The sequence below is a fragment of the Heteronotia binoei genome, chromosome 10 (genome assembly GCF_032191835.1).
Source record: "Heteronotia binoei isolate CCM8104 ecotype False Entrance Well chromosome 10, APGP_CSIRO_Hbin_v1, whole genome shotgun sequence".
Lineage (NCBI taxonomy): Eukaryota > Metazoa > Chordata > Lepidosauria > Squamata > Gekkonidae > Heteronotia > Heteronotia binoei.
The window spans coordinates 2,868,625-2,886,924 of NC_083232.1; the positions used below are offsets into that span (position 1 = coordinate 2,868,625).

Here is an 18,300-nt window from a genome sequence, read left to right on the forward strand (position 1 = left end):
CCTGTGGCAGTGAATTCCACTTGTTAATCACCCTTTGGGTGAAGAAATACTTCCTTTTATCCATTTTAACCCGACTGCTCAGCAATTTCATTGAATGCCCACGAGTTCTTATATTGTGAGAAAGGGAGAAAAGTACTTCTTTCTCTACTTCCTCCATCCCATGCATAATCTTGTAAACCTCTATCATGTCATCCTGCAGTCGACATTTCTCCAAGCTAGAGAGCCCCAAGCGTTTTAACCTTTCTTCATAGGGAAAGTGTTCCAAACCTTTATCCCCTTTCCATCCCGCAAAGGAGTCACCCAGTTTACCCCCACAACAGCTCTGTGACTCGTGTGCTCGCTGAAAGATGGGCTTCATGGCGGAATGAGGACTTTAACCTGGGTCACCTTTAACCTGGGTCACCTTCAACCTGGGTCACCTTTAACCTTGACAGCCCTGATCTATTCTAAGCTTGGTACTCCAGGGTTTTTATGCAGCTCCAGTGTGGGGAGCTTATTATGCCGTCTTGAGTCAAGTGCTTGATATCCCTTGTTGCAGATGGTGTCTGGGAGCTGCTAGGCTGTGAGTTGTATGTACGCTGGAACCATGAAGCTGCCTTATACTGAATCACACCCTCAGTCCCTCAAAGTCAGTGTTGCCTTGTTAGAGCAGCAGCAGCTCTCCAGGGTCTCAGGCAGGTCTTTCCCATCAGCTGCCATCTGGCCCTCTTCACTGGAGATGCCGGGGGTTGAACCTGGGACCTTGTGAACGCCAAGCAGATGCTCGGCCACTGAGACAGAACTTCCCCCTCAAATGTATTGCTGCTCGGGTGGCTGCCAGTATCTAGAGAAGCAGCCCTTTGAAACACCGACTGCTGTGCTCGACTGCACGGGGGCCCTTTCCGAAAGGGGGAGGTTCCTGTCCTAGGAGCGCTTGGCAACTTTCTGCATTTCCCTTTGACGCTTCCTTTGTCAGTCGTGCCAGCAGGAGACCCCCTCTATTATAGTTCACCGCAGGGACGGTGCATTTTTGGAAAGCTGACTGCAATGAGTGCCTCTTCCAAAAGGCTGGGGTGCGACATCAGTGTCATCAGCTGGAGGGCTGGAATTGCTGCAGATGGAGAAACAGGCACACCCGGCCGTCTTCTTGGGAGGCTCCCCTGCTGGGCAGCAAGTACGTGGCTTCCTTCCGTGGAGCAGAAAGCGAGGCAGGCAGTCCACCTCAGAGGGAGTGCTCAGAATGACTGCAGGAGGGGGCTTGTGTGGGAAGCCTCTCGCATGTGTTGCTAGGAAGATGGTGTCGAGACGAGAGGGGCCACTTCCCACATATCGTTAAGACCACGTCTTGTCTTTTAGGTACTCCAGCTACTGGACCTGCGGCTGTGGTAGAGAACGGCGATCATGGGATAGAAGGCAGCAGGAAGGGTAAGCTTTTTGGTAGTGCCATTTGTGTGTGCGTGTGTGTGTGCATGTATGCCCTTCTGGTATTGAGAGGTGCTTCCCCACAATGTGATCCCATACACAATGTGTGCATGTGTACATACAGAAAGCACGTGTGTCTTCCGAGAACATCAGAAGAGCCCTGCTGGATCAGACCAGTGGCCTCTCTTCTAGCATCTTGTCTCACACAATAGCCAACCAGTTCATCTGGAGGGTGAACAAACAGGGCATAGAGGCTGAGGCTTTGCTAAGAACATCAGAAGAGCCCTGCTGGATCAGACCAGTCATGGTCCATCTAGTCCAGCCTCCTGTCTCACACAGTGGCCAACCAGTTCCTCTGGAGGGCCAACAACAGGGCAGAGAGGCTGAGGCCTTCCCCTGAGAAGAACATCAGAAGAGCCCTGCTGGATCAGACCAGTGATGGTCCCTCTAGTCCAGCCTCCTGTCTCACACAGTGGCCAGCCAGTTCCTCTGGAGGGCCAACAACAGGGCAGAGAGGCTGAGGCCTTCCCTTGATGTTGCCTCCTGGCTCTGGGATTGGGAAGTTGACTGCCTCTAAATGTGGAGGTTCTCAGTCATCTCAGTTACTCAGAGATGTAAATATAAGGTTCTCAGCATTGTGACATTCAAGCAGCAACCTTGTTAGATATATAGCTTTCTCCCTGTCCTGACAGAGGTTCACTGTGTCAAGGGATGTCCTCTTGTCCCGTCACCAGCAGCCGTAGTCTTGCAAGAGGCGTTGTTGAGCACCGCAGCTCTCTAGGAAGCCTTCCATGGAATCGTGATTCTTCCACCCACCCCTGATCCTAGACGGCTTAAATGGTATATCTAAGATGGTCAAACGTTGTCCGTCTCTTCCTTGCTCTCTGAGCTTTCATCTTCTTCTCCAAATAGTCATATAAGCAGCCTTATTAACACATGTCCATCATACTCTTAAGAGGAGTTACAGCGTCCTTGCCGAAGATCAGTAGGCATCACAATGGCCTCATTCGATCAAAACGCGCACATGGGTGGTGGGCAAGACTTAGAAGCTGCACAGTTCTTCAGAAAGTATAACAAGCGAAGGAGCTACTAGGAGTTGCAGGGGTGGGTGGGAAATCTCATTTTCTCCCGTTATCTCCCCTCCCCCATTATTGTATCTTTACTCCTCCAGAAGCCTCCACAGCCTCTCCCGTTTTCCAATTTCCTTCTCTTCTTCCCACACACCAGCCAGCCTACTTTTATCTGCTCCACTGTCCTCGGTTTTCCCTCCTTCCCCCCTCCTGGCAGCTTCTTGCCAGGAAAAATCAGACCTGAGTTGCTGTTGGTAAGTTCTCCTCTCTTAGCGATTATGACATGGGAGGGGCCTGGAACTAATTCCTGGGCTGCTTTGGCCCCCTTTGTCCACCCTTGACCGCCCCCCCCCATAGCTCTGCTTTATAGCAACCAAGTCTTGGAAGGTTCAACAATAGTGTTGTGGTTGCCTAGCAACCTCCAAAACGACATCTGAGCTCAGTGGGCATCCTTAAAGCTACTGGTGTTTCCGTTATTTGCGGAGAGTGACTCACCCAATGTAACTTTTAAAAAAAAGACAGGAGATTTTTCTGCAAACCTGGGACTTCAGGTTGTACAGACATCACTCCTTGAGCCAGTTTAGTGTAGTGGTTACGTGTGCAGATTCTTATCCGGGAGAATGAGGTTTGATTCCCCACTCCTCCACTTGCACCTGCTGGAATGGCCTTGGGTCAGCCATAGCTCTCCCAGAGCTGTCCTCGAAAGGGCAGTTGCTGCAAGAGCTCTCTCGGCCCCACCCACCTCACAGGGTGTCTGTTGTGGGGGAAGGAGATAAAGGCGATAGTCAGCCGCTCTGAGACTGATTCAGAGAGAATCTACAGTCGTCTTCTTCTATCCGTCTCTAGCTTTGTTTTGTAGATTCTCACTATAACACGGTTCAGAATTAGATATAGGCTACTAAGCAAAATTAGGCATAGTATGAATGCAATGTCTGAAGGTCTAATTTGTACAGATGTTGCATTTGATTTTTAGAGGCTGCTCTTTTCAGCATTCCCCCTCTGCTTGGGCTGCCTTAAGGGTTTCATGTGACTTCCTGGCTGTTAGGAGACCTTGGAGGCCTTTCTTGCCTAGCAGAGAGCACATCTCCCCCAGTTTGGTTTGCATCTTAGACATTTTTATGGCTCTCTTGCTTTAGCATTTTTTTGGGGGGTGGGGAAGGGGTGGAGATGAAGTTACACATTATTGCCGTCTCACTCTCCGTGTGTGTCTTGTGGGGAGGGTGGGCTGTTGCCCGTTCTGTGCCCTCGTTAGTCCTGGCTGCCATTTTCTTTTAACGCACCAATGGCTGGCAGCAACCACCCAAGGTCTCAGGTATACCTTTCTCATGTTGACCTCTACTTGATCCTTTTAACTGACGTTGCTGGAGACTGACCCTGCAGCCTCCTTCATGCAAACTGTTGACCTTCCCCAGTGTCAAGAGCGTCAGTAACGTGTCCCAGGATGAAGTAGGTTAGTCGGAAGGAGGGAATTGACATCCTTTCTGCTTTTGTACTTATATTTGTGTTTCTTTAAAGTATCAAAATGTGTGTATGGGAGGGGGAATCCCAAGCTGTACATTCATGGTGGCCTTTCAGTCCAAAGGGAGCTCATAGCATCTGAACAAGGCAAAGTGAAGCAGCATAAATATTGTCCCAGGCTCCATAAGGGGCAGCTTGGAGAGCAAAGGAGAACCGAAAACCATCTGGACTTTACACACCCCAGGGTCTGTAGCCCTGCAGACATGGCCGGCGGAAGGGCTTTTGTGCCCTAGGTGAGCTGCCCGCTAGCGCCTCCCCCCAAAAAATTTTAAAAAACAGAATTTTTGGAGAAATGAAGAAACTTGAAACTATTTACATTTTTAATTTACAATGTTTTATTTTAAATTTAATTTTTTTAAAAGGAATGTGAGATTAAGCAATAAAAATTGTGAGAATTCTACTTGATCCTTTTATTTGAAGGTACCAGGGACAAGACCTCCACATGACCATTTCTACATGAGCCTTTTAGCTGGAGGTACCAGAGACAAGCCGCACTGGCCAGTGCGGCTTCAGAGCTAACAGGAGCACCACCGACATGGTATTTGTTCTCAGGCAGCTCCAAGAGAAATGCAGGGAACAGAACAAGGGTCTGTATGTGACTTTTGTCGACCTTACCAAAGCTTTCGATACCGTTAGCAGGAAAGGCCTGTGGCAAATCTTGGAACGTTTAGGATGTCCCCCAAGGCTCCTCAGCATGATCATCCAGCTACACGAAGACCAGCGAGGCCAAGTCAGACACTGCAACGACCTCTCGGAGCCCTTCCCAATAGGCACAGGTGTAAAGCAAGGCTGCGTTCTCGCGCCAACTCTCTTTACGATCTTCTTTAGCATGATGCTTCAAAGAGCCGCAGTAGATCTAGATGAGGACGATGGTGTCTACATCCGCTATCGCACCGATGGCAGCCTGTTCAACCTGAGGCGACTAAAGGCACACTCCAAGACAATGGAAAAACTCATCCGAGAGCTACTGTTTGCTGATGATGCTGCACTCGTCTCCCACTCGGTATCAGCTCTGCAGCATATGACGTCCTGCTTTGCAGAGGCTGCCAAGCTATTCGGCCTAGAAGTTAGTCTGAAGAAGACAGAAGTTCTCCACCAGCCTGCACCCCAGGAAGATTATCACCCTCCCTGCATCACTGTGGGTGAATCAGTTCTGAAGACAGTCCAGCAGTTCAGCTACCTGGGGTGCATCATCTCCTCAGATGCCAAGATCGACAAGGAGATTGACAACAGGCTGGCAAAGGCAAACCGTGCATTTGGCCGACTGCACAAAAGAGTGTGGAGCAACAAGCATCTGAAAAAAGGCACAAAGATCAATGTTTACAAAGCGGTTGTGATGACAACCCTCATCTATGGCTCCGAATCGTGGGTTTTATACCGTCATCACCTGCGACTCCTTGAGCGCTTTCATCAGCGCTGCCTTCGCACCATCCTCAACATCCACTGGAGTGACTTTGTGACCAACACTGAAGTCCTCAAGCGGGCAGAGGTTACCAGCATCGAGGCACTGCTGTTGAAGACGCAGCTGCGCTGGGCAGGGCATATTTCTAGGATGGAAAACCACCGCCTTCCCAAGATTGCCCTGTATGGCGAACTCTCCACCGGCCATCGAAATAGAGGGGCACCAAAGAAGAGGTACAAGGACTCCTTGAAGAAATCCCTTAGCACCTGTCACATCAACCATCACCAGTGGTCTGACCTAGCCTCAGATCGCAAAGCATGGAGGCACACCATCCACCAGGCTGTCTCTTCCTTTGAGAACACACGCATAGCTGGTCTTGAGGACAAAAGGAGATTGAGGAAGAATCGCACTGCTACAGGACCAACCCTAAATCAGACTTTTCCCTGCAGCCGCTGTGGCCGGACCTGCCTGTCCCACATTGGTCTTGTCAGCCACCAGCGAGCCTGCAGCAGACGTGGACTATTGCACCCTTCTTAAATCTTCGTTCGCGAAGCCAAGCCGAGAGAGACCAGAGACAAGACCTTCACATGACCATTTCTACTTGAACCTTTTAGCTGGATGTGCCAGGGACAAGACCTTCATATGACCATTTCTACTTGAGCCTTTTAGCTGGAGGTGCCAGGGACAAGACCTTCACATGACCATTTCTACTTGAGCTTTTTAGCTGGAGGTACCAGAGACAAGACCTTCACATGACCATTTCTACTTGAGCCTTTTAGCTGGAGGTGCCAGGGACAAGACCTTCACATGACCATTTCTACTTGAGGCTTTTAGCTGGAGGTGCCAGGGCCAAGACCTTCACATGACCATTTCTACTTGAGCATTTAGCTGGAGGTGCCAGGGCCAAGACCTTCACATGACCATTTCTATTTGAGCCTTTTAGCTGGAGGTGCCAGGGCCAAGACCTTCACATGACCATTTCTACTTGAGCCTTTTAGCTGGAAGGGGCAGGGACAAGACCTTCAAATGACCATTTCTACTTGAGCCTTTTAGCTGGAGGTGCCAGGGACAAGACCTTCACTTGACCATTTCTACTTGAGCCTTTTAGCTGGAGGTGCCAGGGCCAAGACCTTCACATGACCATTTCTACTTGAGCCTTTTAGCTGGAGGTGCCAGGGCCAAGACCTTCACATGACCATATCTACTTGAGCCTTTTAGCTGGAGGTGCCAGGGACAAGACCTTCACATGACCATTTCTACTTGAGCCTTTTAGCTGGAGGTACCAGGGCCAAGACCTTCACATGGCCATTTCTATTTGAGCCTTTTAGCTGGAGGTGCCAGGGCCAAGACCTTCACATGACCATTTCTACTTGAGCCTTTTAGCTGGAGGTACCAGGTACAAGACCTTCACATGACCATTTCTACTTGAGCTTTTTAGCTGGAGGTGCCAGGGAAAAAATCTTCACATGACCATTTCTACTTGAGCTGTTCAGCTGGAGGTGCCAGGGACAAGACCTTCACATGACCATTTCTATTTGAGCCTTTTAGCTGGAGGTGCCAGGGACAAGACTTTCACATGACCATTTCTACTTGTGCCTTTTAGCTGGAGGTGCCAGGGCCAAGACCTTCACATGACCATTTCTACTTGAGCCTTTTACCTGGAGTTACCAGGGACAAGACCTTCACATGACCATTCCTACTTGAGCCTTTTAGCTGGAGGTGCCAGGGACAAGACCTTCACATGACCATTTCTACTTTAGCCTTTTAGCTGGAGGTGACAGGGCCAAGGCCTTCACATGACCATTTCTACTTGAGCTTTTTAGCTGGAGGTACCAGAGACAAGACCTTCACATGACCATTTCTACTTGAGCCTTTTAGCTGGAGGGGCCAGGGCCAAGACCTCACATGACCATTTCTGCTTGAGCCTTTTAGCTGGAGGGGCAGGGCCAAGACCTCACATGACCATTTCTACTTGAGCCTTTTAGCTGGAGGTACCAGAGACAAGACCTTGACCATTTCTACTTGAGCCTTTTAGCTGGAGGTACCAGGGACAAGACCTTCACATGGCTATTTCTACTTGAGCCTTTTAGCTGGAGGGGCCAGGGCCAAGACCTCACATGACCATTTCTACTTGATCCTTTTAGCTGGAAGTGCCAGGGACAAGACCTTCACTTGACCATTTCTACTTGCGCCTTTTAGCTGGAGGTACCAGGGACAAGACCTTCACACGACCATTTCTACTTGAGCCTTTTAGCTGGAGGTGCCAGGGACAAGACCTTCACATGACCATTTCTACTTGAGTCTTTTAGCTGGAGGTGCCAGGGACAAGACCTTCACATGACCATTTCTACTTGAGCCTTTTAGCTGGAGGGGCTAGGGCCAAGACCTTCAGATGACCATTTGTACTTGAGCCTTTTAGCTGGAGGTGCCAGGGACAAGACCTTCACATGGCTATTTCTACTTGAGCCTTTTAGCTGGAGGGGCTAGGGCCAAGACCTTCAGATGACCATTTGTACTTGAGCCTTTTAGCTGGAGGTGCCAGGGACAAGACCTTCACATGACCATTTCTACTTGAGCCTTTTAGCTGGAGGTACCAGGGACAAGACCTTCACATGGCTATTTCTACTTGAGCCTTTTAGTTGGAGGGGCCAGGGCCAAGACCTCACATGACCATTTCTACTTGAGCCTTTCAGCTGGAGGTGCCAGGGACAAGACTTTCACATGACCATTTCTACTTGAGCCTTTTAGCTGGAGGTGCCAGGGACAAGACCTTCACATGGGCTATTTCTACTTGAGCCTTTTAGTTGGAGGGGCCAGGGACAAGACCTTCACATGACCATTTCTACTTGAGCCTTTTAGCTGGAGGTACCAGAGACAAGACCTTCACATGACCATTTCTACTTGAGCCTTTTAGCTGGAGGTGCCAGAGACAAGACCTTCACATGACCATTTCTACTTGAGCCTTTTAGCTGGAGGTGCCAGGGCCAAGACCTTCACATGACCATTTCTACTTGAGCCTTTTAGCTGGAGGTACCAGGGACAAGACCTTCACATGACCATTTCTACTTGAGCCTTTTAGCTGGAGGTACCAGAGACAAGACCTTCACATGACCATTTCTACTTGAGCCTTTTAGCTGGAGGTACCAGGGACAGGAGTACTTGGCAAACACGGCATTGGCAACTGCAATGACAACGGGCGCCTCCTGCTAGAATTCTGCATGGAGCACCAGCTCACCATCACCAACACTATCTTCCAGCAGAAGAACAGTCTGAAGACAACCTGGATGCACCCACGGTCCAAGCACTGGCACCTTATCGACTACATTCTGGTGCGCCAGAGAGACCTTCGAGATGTCTTACACACCCGAGTAATGCCCAGTGCAGAATGTCATACGGATCATCGTCTTGTACGCTGCAATCTCCGTCTTCACTTTAAACCCACACCCAGGAGAGGAGGTATCCCTCGGAGGAAGTTTCAGGTTGGCAGTCTCCAGTCAGCCGAAGTTAAAGCTGCCTTCCAGGCAAAACTCCAGTCAAGGATTGAGGACCCCAGTTGCCCCACAGACCCTTCTCCAGAAGCACTCTGGGAACACCTAAAAACTACCGTCCTGCAGATCTCTGAAGAAGTCCTCGGGTTCTCCACAAGGAAGAACAAGGACTGGTTTGATGAGAACAATCAAGAGATCCAAGATTTACTGGCGAAAAAGAGATCTGCCTACCAAGCACATCTTGCTCAGCCCTCCTGTCCTGGGAAAAAAGCAACGTTTCGCGCTGTATGTAGCAACCTCCAGTGCAAGCTTCGAGACATTCAGAACGAGTGGTGGACCAAGCTTGCTGAGAGAACCCAGCTGTGTGCAGACACTGGTGATTTAAGAGGGTTCTACGAAGCCCTGAAGGCAGTATATGGTCCATCATATCAGACTCAGAGTCCCTTGCGTAGTGCAGACGGCCAAGTGCTCCTCACAGACAAGGCATCCATATTGAACCGGTGGTCGGAGTATTTTCAGGTTCTCTTCAGTGCCAACCGCGTAGTTCAAGATTCAGCAATTCACCTCACCCCACTTCAACCAGTGAAAACAGAGTTGGATGAGATCCCCACTCTAGAAGAGACTGTTAAAGCCATCAAGCAACTGAAAAGTGGCAAGGCAGCAGGAGTTGATGGAATTCCACCAGAGATCTGGAAGCATGGGGGCACAGTACTACATAGCTCACTTCACAAAGTACTTGTCACCTGCTGGGAACAAGGCAAATTACCACAGGACTTTCGCGATGCAATCATCATCACCCTATACAAGAACAAAGGGGAAAAGTCAGACTGCTCCAACTACCGGGGGATAACCCTGCTCTCCATCGCAGGCAAAATCCTTGCCAGAATACTCCTGAACAGACTGGTGCCCGCCATTGCAGAAGAACTCCTCCCAGAGAGCCAGTGCGGCTTCAGAGCTAACAGGAGCACCACCGACATGGTATTTGTTCTCAGGCAGCTCCAAGAGAAATGCAGGGAACAAAACAAGGCTCTGTATGTGACTTTTGTCGACCTTACCAAAGCTTTCGATACCGTTAGCAGGAAAGGCCTGTGGCAAATCTTGGAACGTTTAGGATGTCCCCCAAGGTTCCTCAGCATGATCATCCAGCTACACGAAGACCAACAAGGCCAAGTCAGACACTGCAACGACCTCTTGGAGACCTTCCCAATAGGCACAGGTGTAAAGCAAGGCTGCGTTCTCGCGCCAACTCTCTTTACGATCTTCTTTAGCATGATGCTTCAAAGAGCCGCAGTAGATCTAGATGAAGACGATGGTGTCTACATCCGCTATCGCACCGATGGCAGCCTGTTCAACCTGAGGCGACTAAAGGCCCACTCCAAGACAATGGAAAAACTCATCCGAGAGCTACTGTTTGCTGATGATGCTGCACTCGTCTCCCACTCGGTATCAGCTCTGCAGCATATGACGTCCTGCTTTGCAGAGGCTGCCAAGCTATTCGGCCTAGAAGTTAGTCTGAAGAAGACAGAAGTTCTCCACCAGCCTGCACCCCAGGAAGATTATCACCCTCCCTGCATCACTGTGGGTGAATCAGTTCTGAAGACAGTCTAGCAGTTCAGCTACCTGGGGTGCATCATCTCCTCAGATGCTAAGATCGACAAGGAGATTGACAACAGGCTGGCAAAGGCAAACCGTGCCTTTGGCCGACTGCACAAAAGAGTGTGGAGCAACAAGCATCTGGAAAAAGGCACAAAGATCAATGTTTACAAAGCGGTTGTGATGACAACCCTCATCTACGGCTCCGAATCGTGGGTTTTATACCGTCATCACCTGCGACTCCTTGAGCGCTTTCATCAGCACTGCCTTCGCACCATCCTCAACATCCACTGGAGTGACTTTGTGACCAACACTGAAGTTCTCAAGCGGGCGGAGGTTACCAGCATCGAGGCACTGCTGTTGAAGACGCAGCTGCGCTGGGCAGGGCATATTTCTAGGATGGAAAACCACCGCCTTCCCAAGATTGCCCTGTATGGCGAACTCTCCACCGGCCATCGAAATAGAGGGGCACCAAAGAAGAGGTACAAGGACTCCTTGAAGAAATCCCTTGGCACCTGTCGCATCAACCATCAACAGTGGTCTGACCTAGCCTCAGCTCGCAAAGCATGGAGGCACACCATCCACCAGGCTGTCTCTTCTTTTGAGAACGCACGCATAGCTGGTCTTGAGGACAAAAGGAGATTGAGGAAGAATCGCACTGCTACAGCACCAACCCTAAATCAGACTTTTCCCTGCAGCCACTGTGGCCGGACCTGCCTGTCCCGCATTGGTCTTGTCAGCCACCAGCGAGCCTGCAGCAGACGTGGACTATTGCACCCTTCTTAAATCTTCGTTCGCGAAGCCAAGCCGAGAGACCAGGGCCAAGACCTTCACATGACCATTTCTACTTGAGCCTTTTAGCTGGAGGGGCCAGGGCCAAGACCTCACATGACCATTTCTACCTGCTCCTTGGGAGGACAGCCATGGCGAACCTGGGCAGTATAATAAAAAGCAGAGACCTCACCCTGCCAACAAAAGTCCGTGCAGTCAGAACTACGTGGAAGAACACTGGAGAGTGAAAGGAAACTTGGTGATATTGGATAATGGATAACTTGTTTATCAGCTATTTTTAATTTACTGAGACAAGAATGATAGCTAAAATGAGGGAAGGGACGGTGGCTCAGTGGTAGAGCATCCGCTTGGTAAGCAGAAGGTCCCAGGTTCAATCCCCGGCATCTCCAAAAAAGGGTCCAGGCAAATAGGTGTGAAAAGCCTCAGCTGGAGACCCTGGAGAGCCACTGCCAGTCTGAGAAGACAATACTGACTTTGATGGACCAAAGGTTTGATTCGGTATAAGGCAGCTTCATATGTTCATATGTTCAAGATGCTCCGCAACTGAGCTATGGCTCCCACCCAATGGCTCCGTTAAAGTGGAAGAGGAAGGACGAGTAGCAGCAGACAACTTCAACAGGGGACAATTTTTAGAAACTGTAATTGGCTCTTTTTCAGCTTTTACAATTGGTTAATTTATCCCTGCCGGAGCGCAGTGCGCAGGTGCTGTCTGCTTTCATGTTTCCTGGGTCTGTAAAAGACCCGGGGAAAGCAAAACCGGCTGGGCAGCATCTGCACTCCATGGAGCCTGCTTTCCATTGGAGAAGGCAGGCTCCGAGGAACACACATGCTGTGTGGCCAGCTGGCGCCCCAGGCCGCTGCGTACTTGGCGTACTCCCACACACCAGCCGTGCCTGCAGGAAAGCAAAATGTATTTTAGAAAAGCAACCTGAAACAAGCTAAGATGTACCTTGAGTACCTGTGCCATGAGGTGGAGGCACAGCACCCTGATGGAGTTGGGATTTAGCCTTAGCTCAAGGTAGTCTCAAACTCTGGTCTGGGAAAGGGAAGCTCACTAATGCCTCCGGAAGGGGAAGGCTTGTAGGCTGGGAGTCAATTTATTTATTTATTTATTTATTTATTACTTTCCATTTATATCCCGCCCTTTCCGCAAGCGGACTCAGGGCGGCTTACAACATTATAAAAACAATCAGTCCAATAAAACATATAAAACCATAATTTACATATCAACTTTAAAACCATTCTATAGCGCTATTTCAGTCCAGTATAGGCGGTATTGACTTCTCGACTATGATCGCCAGCATTCTGTAGGATGTCCGGTGGCAGCCCTTTTTCAATTAGACTGCAAAAGCCTGTTTAAACAATTCGGTCTTACAGGCCCTGCGGAACGCAGACAAATCCCGCAGGGCCCTTATAGCTTCTGGGAGGGTGTTCCAAAGTTCTGGTGCTGCCACCGAAAAAGCCCTGGATCTCGTTATACATAGCCTGGCTTCTTTTGGGCCAGGGCCAGACAGCAGATTTTTTGTCCCTGATCGCAGTGCTCTCTGGGGGATATATGGGGAAAGGCGGTCCCGTAGATAGGCAGGTCCCTGACCATAAAGGGCTTTAAAGGTTAATACCAACACCTTGTAGCGAACTCGGAACACAACAGGCAACCAGTGCAGCTCTCTCAGCACTGGCTGAATGTGCTCCGTCACGGCAGCCCCATTAACAGCCGTGCCGCAGTGTTCTGCACTAGTTGTAGTCTCCGGGTTAGCGTCAAGGGTAGCCCCATGTAGAGAGCATTACAGTGATCTAGAATTGCATGCTTGATTTGCACGCATCAGGTTCCCTCCGGAGCAGGACCGTTTGCTCGAGAACCCAGAAAGAGCTGCTGGTGGTCAGAATAGACAGAAGTTGGTCTGCCCACCTCGGTTCATGCTGAGTCTAAAGACATCCCAGGCCCTTCTTGAAGGCCAGTTGTCTGCATGTCTTCCAGACAGCAGTGCAGTGCGAAGGTCTGGTAAGTGGAGGAGTGGCGAGGCACTGCTGTTGGGTTTGCCTGGGACACCTCACGTTGTTGCGTATCCCATTGGTATAGCGGCTGTCTGTCGTGGTGTTCAGGAAACAGTTCCTGGAGGTTTCCCTCTGACTGGGAGGAACCACGGTTGTTATCTGCATGTCCTACGGAGGGCCTAGACGCTGCCAGGTTCTGAGACGAACGTCCGATGACTGAGGCTGGCAAACCATTAGAAATGGGAGATCTTCACTTGCCTTTACTTACAGCGCTGCCATATTCTTAAACTTTTGGTCGCATGTGAGGTGGACAGGGAGGGGGGTTGAGGTCAGGCCCGGGAACCCAGCCAACCAGCAGCTTCGGGGCATGCCGAAATCCCCGAGCAGAACTCGTCCTTTCGTTTCAGTCAGAAACAAAATCCCCAGTAGCTCTGCCTCTGTTTTTTGTTGTTGCTTGCTTGCTTTTGGAAGGTGTGTCTCTCGCCTTTCTAGCCCAGTCCCGTTATAGCTGCACATGTCCCTGCGAAGAGCCGAGTCATCTCAATTTCCTCTTGACGGCATTGACTGAGAGCCCTGTGTGCTCCTCAGGGCTTTCAAAGCCAGGCGCCACGAGTGTTTTCTGTGGAGGCATTGGCTTTCAGCAGTGTGCTTTTAGGGGCCTCCTGAACGCCTCAGCCTGACAGTGCTCTGCTGCTGACGGACACAGATGCCTGTTCGTTTCCGCATGCTTCGTGTAGTCGACTGGCTGTCTTCCTGCCCCCCACACTGCAGGCTGAGTCTCTCTTGTAAAAGTGCACTTCCCCTTGTCTCTAGTCTGCCGGCTGCTCTAAAGGGAATATGTTGCTTGACTGTGCATTAATGTTCACGTTTACTAATGACCTAATGCTTTTATGCCCCTTCCCCACCCCTTCCCTCTCTCCTGTCGTCTCCCCCCTTTTCTATCTCTTTTTTTTTTCCCTCCTAGAAGCCTAGACTCTGGGGCTGCCACCAACACGAGACCAGTGCGCTTTCCTTCCTGCCATAATACTTCTTTAAAACAAACAAACCACACAATCCCTCCACCTTTCACAGAGCTCTTCTTAACCTGGACCTTTTGGGGGCTGACGAACCGAGAGGATGGACCCACCGATGGCTGGGCAGCTGCCGCCACCGTCTTCCTCCTCTTCCTCCTCCTCCCTCCCTCTGCTCTGCAATACTTACTGAAACCTTCCTTGGGTGTGAGCACGCAAGGGGCCTGTCGGGAGTTGAAACTGCACTTTTAAAACGATGATGAGTTTCTCTCTTTTGCATTTACCTTCATTTTTCCATTTTTAATTTAATCACCTTTTTGCATCTTCTTTTTTTAAAAATTGAGTTAACTTTTTTCCCCGGGGTGGGGGGGGGTGGGGGATTGGCTCTGGTTTCCCGCTTCAATCCCGTGCATGCCTTCGTTTCTGTTTTCAGCCTCCCCCCCTCTTCACCCCCTGCTCCCCCCTCGATCGTTCCCGCTGCTGCGAAAGTCACTCCAAAGAAGGAACTTGATTTAACGTTGCCTTCTCTCCCCCACCTTTGATTTTGGAACAGCTTATTTCTTCCTTTGAATGCCTTTGAACAGTTATTCCAGAATCTGCATTTGACTGTGTATTTTTGAAAAAAAAAAATCCCCCAACATTATCAAAGGATTCTTCAAAAGGGGAGCTGTCACACATCAGCCGCGGAGGCCGCGCGATCACCTTGATCGTGTTTGCGCTGCTCGCGTCAAGCTTGTAGCCGTCAGACGGGATTCTGCTTTCAGGGAAGTTCGTAACGGGGGTGCTGAGCCTTGCCTACCTTTGCGGATCCGATGCAAATCCCTCTGCTCTTGCCGACTGACAAGAGGGAGAGGGGAGACGGTTGCAGGAAGTTCAGAGAAACGACTCCAGACATGTCAAAGTCACTAATGAAATAATTATCTGACAAGGCTGCCGCCGGAGCGGGAAAGAATTGTTTCTTTGAACGCCTCCTGATCTGTCTGTGGGTTTAGCTTGTCACTTGCAATTTCGGCGCCTGCCCTCTCTTGGTTACAAATTGGCCCCCTCCGCGCAGGAGAGAAGGCTCTCAAAATGTGTACAGAGTCGTAAAGCCAAGGTTTCCTTTTGCCCTTCAAGGCAACGATCTCGCGCTCCCTCTCTCTTTATTTGAAGCATAGCTGAAACGTGTTCCCGCTGCCTTTCTGCGCTGCTTCAAAAAAGGGACATGTGTGCTACAGAATACAGATGAGCGTGGGTTCAAATGGAGAAAGCTCTCGCTCCTAGAAAGGCAAGAAGTCAGAAGCTGCCTGCCTTAAGATGGGCACTGCAGGCTTCTTGGTCCTCTATGTGGCTCACAACTGCCTTGTTGGACGGGGAAGATATTTGCAGAGGCTGGGCAACTCAAATGCCGCGCTTGTCATTCAACTTCATGGTTCCTGTAGAGGGGAGGATGTTCTTGCTTTTGCTGTTAGAGAAAAGAAACTGAATTTTCAGGTTAAAGGGAAAATCTACTCTCTGCTCCTGCAGCCCTGGAGCTTTTGAGTGTCTCTACTCTCTGCTCTGTAGCTTTTGAGTGTCCTTGGCAGCTGCATCCAACCGAACATGCTAGTGGAAAGCCAGGTTGCCCAGGACACCCTAATACTGCCATTGTGTCACTCTGGAGCCAGAAGAGAACTCTGTTCTTTGTTTGGGCTTTCTGAGGCTTGTGCTAGTAATGGGGAGTATCATTGGCCAGGTCCAGCCAGGGCTCTTTGTAGCAGGAACTCCTTTGCATCTTAGCCCACACCCCACTGATGTAGCCAATCCCCCAGGAGCTGACAGGGCACTTAGTACAGGGCCTAATGTAAGCTCCAGGAGGATTGGCTACATCAGGGGTATATGGAACTCCTGTGGATCTCAGCGGGAAATCCTTTGCATATTAGGCCACGCCTTCCTGATGCAGCCAATCCTCCAAGAGCTGACAGGGCTCTTAGTACAGGGCCTACTGTAAGCTCCAGGAGGATTGGCTACATCAGGGGTGTATGGAACCCCTGTGGAACTCAGCGGGAACTCCTTGGCATATTAGGCCACGCCTCCCTGATGCAGCCAATCCTCCAAGAGCTGACAGGGCTCTTCGTACAGGGCCTACTGTAAGCTCCAGGAGGATTGGCTACATCAGGGGTGTATGGAACCCCTGTGGAACTCAGCGGGAAATCCTTTGCATATTAGGCCACACCTCCCTGATGCAGCCAATCCTCCAAGAGCTGACAGGGCTCTTCGTACAGGGACTATTGTAAGCTCCAGGAGGATTGGCTACATCAGAGGTGTATGGAACTCCTGTGGAACTCAGCGGGAAATCCTTTGCATATTAGGCCACACCTCCCTGATGCAGCCAATCCTCCAAGAGCTGACAGGGCTCTTCGTACAGGGACTATTGTAAGCTCCAGGAGGATTGGCTACATCAGAGGTGTATGGAACTCCTGTGGAACTCAGCGGGAAATCCTTTGCATATTAGGCCACACCTCCCTGATGCAGCCAATCCTCCAAGAGCTGACAGGGCTCTTCGTACAGGGCCTACTGTAAGCTCCAGGAGGATTGGCTACATCAGGGGTGTATGGAACCCCTGTGGAACTCAGCGGGAAATCCTTTGCATATTAGGCCACACCTCCCTGATGCAGCCAATCCTCCAAGAGCTGACAGGGCTCTTCGTACAGGGACTATTGTAAGCTCCAGGAGGATTGGCTACATCAGAGGTGTATGGAACGCCTGTGGAACTCAGCGGGAAATCCTTTGCATATTAGGCCACACCTCCCTGATGCAGCCAATACTCCAAGAGCTGACAGGGCTCTTCATACAGGGCCTACTGTGAGCTCCAGGAGGATTGGCTACATCAGAGGAGTGTGGCCTAACATGCAAAGGAGTTCCTGCTACAAAAAAAAGCCCCTGGATCATCCAGCTAATCCCTATTTGTTACCGCCATTCTGGGGCATCCCTTGATTATCTTCTTGGCCTTCTGTACACTGGTTTCCCATGACGCAGCAGAGATGTCTTATCAGGTCACCGTTCTGTAGCTACCCCGCAACTAGCTGTGGCGCACCAATTGGGTCGGGCTCTTCGTAAAAGCGTCACGGGGCTGACTTCCGTAAGGGCTCAAGAAAAAAAACACTGTCATGCAAATATAGCGGCAGTTCAGCACTGGCGTGCCACTAACTGAGATCGTCAGAAGAACTGAACTCGCAGCCTCGGTGACCCCCGCCAGCCCAGTTTAAGCATAAGACCTGGTACGATCCCTGCGTGAAACGGCTGGCGTCCAGAATAGCATTGCTTCTGAATTGTTTGGACACGGGTTCCGCTAGCAGAACGTGCACGGGGACAGCGAGGCCTGTCGCTGTGTCCTGCCCCCCCCCCCCGGCCTCATTAGTTTTGAAGCTGGCTGCCTCGTGGTGCCAGGGCCTTCTGAGCATTCAGAACAGTAGCTGCCTTTTGTGAGCCTTGGCATGCTGGTGAGGTGGCGAGAGCCAGCCCCTCTTGCAAGAACAGCAAGCCCTTCTCACCGTAGAACTGGAGCTTCTAGCCCAGCTTCTTGCCCCCCAAACGTGCTCCTAGGGAAAGCGTACAATATCGCGAGATGTTAATTATAGCCTTTCAAAATGATCCATCCCGTGACGTGCTGGTGAAAGAGAATCGACGTTTAAAACACTCCTGCTGTTTTTGTAAGGACCTAAAGACCAGCTAGCTGTAATCTGTTAAGATTTATACAGCCAGAGAACTGAGAGAAATCCCTGAGGAATACTGCAAGATTAAACGGAGTCAAGTTTGAGTCAAGGGTTTTTTTTTTTGCGGGTATAAGCTTCTGTACGCACACAAAGCGTGCACACGAAAGCTTATACCCACAATAAAACTTTGCTGGTCTTAAAGGAGCCGTTGGACCCAACCTTGTTTCTGCTGCTTCACGCTGACATGTGCAAAAATGAAAAACACAAGGGTAGACCATCAGAAAAATTCTCATTTTCTATTTTTGAGAATTTTTTGATGGTCTACCTTTGTTTGAGACTAACGTAGCTATCCCCTTG

At 50.2% G+C, this 18,300-nt stretch overlaps 1 protein-coding gene across 1 annotated transcript in view; it reads left to right on the forward strand.

Annotated features, from left to right (window-relative positions):
• MAP4 (microtubule associated protein 4) overlaps positions 1–18,300 on the forward strand; it is a 359,198-nt gene that overhangs the window by 138,085 nt on the left and 202,813 nt on the right. Inside the window, exon 4 of the mRNA XM_060247898.1 lies at positions 1,336–1,404. Within this exon, the coding sequence (XP_060103881.1) occupies positions 1,336–1,404 (69 nt within the window). The remainder of the gene's footprint in view (positions 1–1,335; positions 1,405–18,300) is intronic.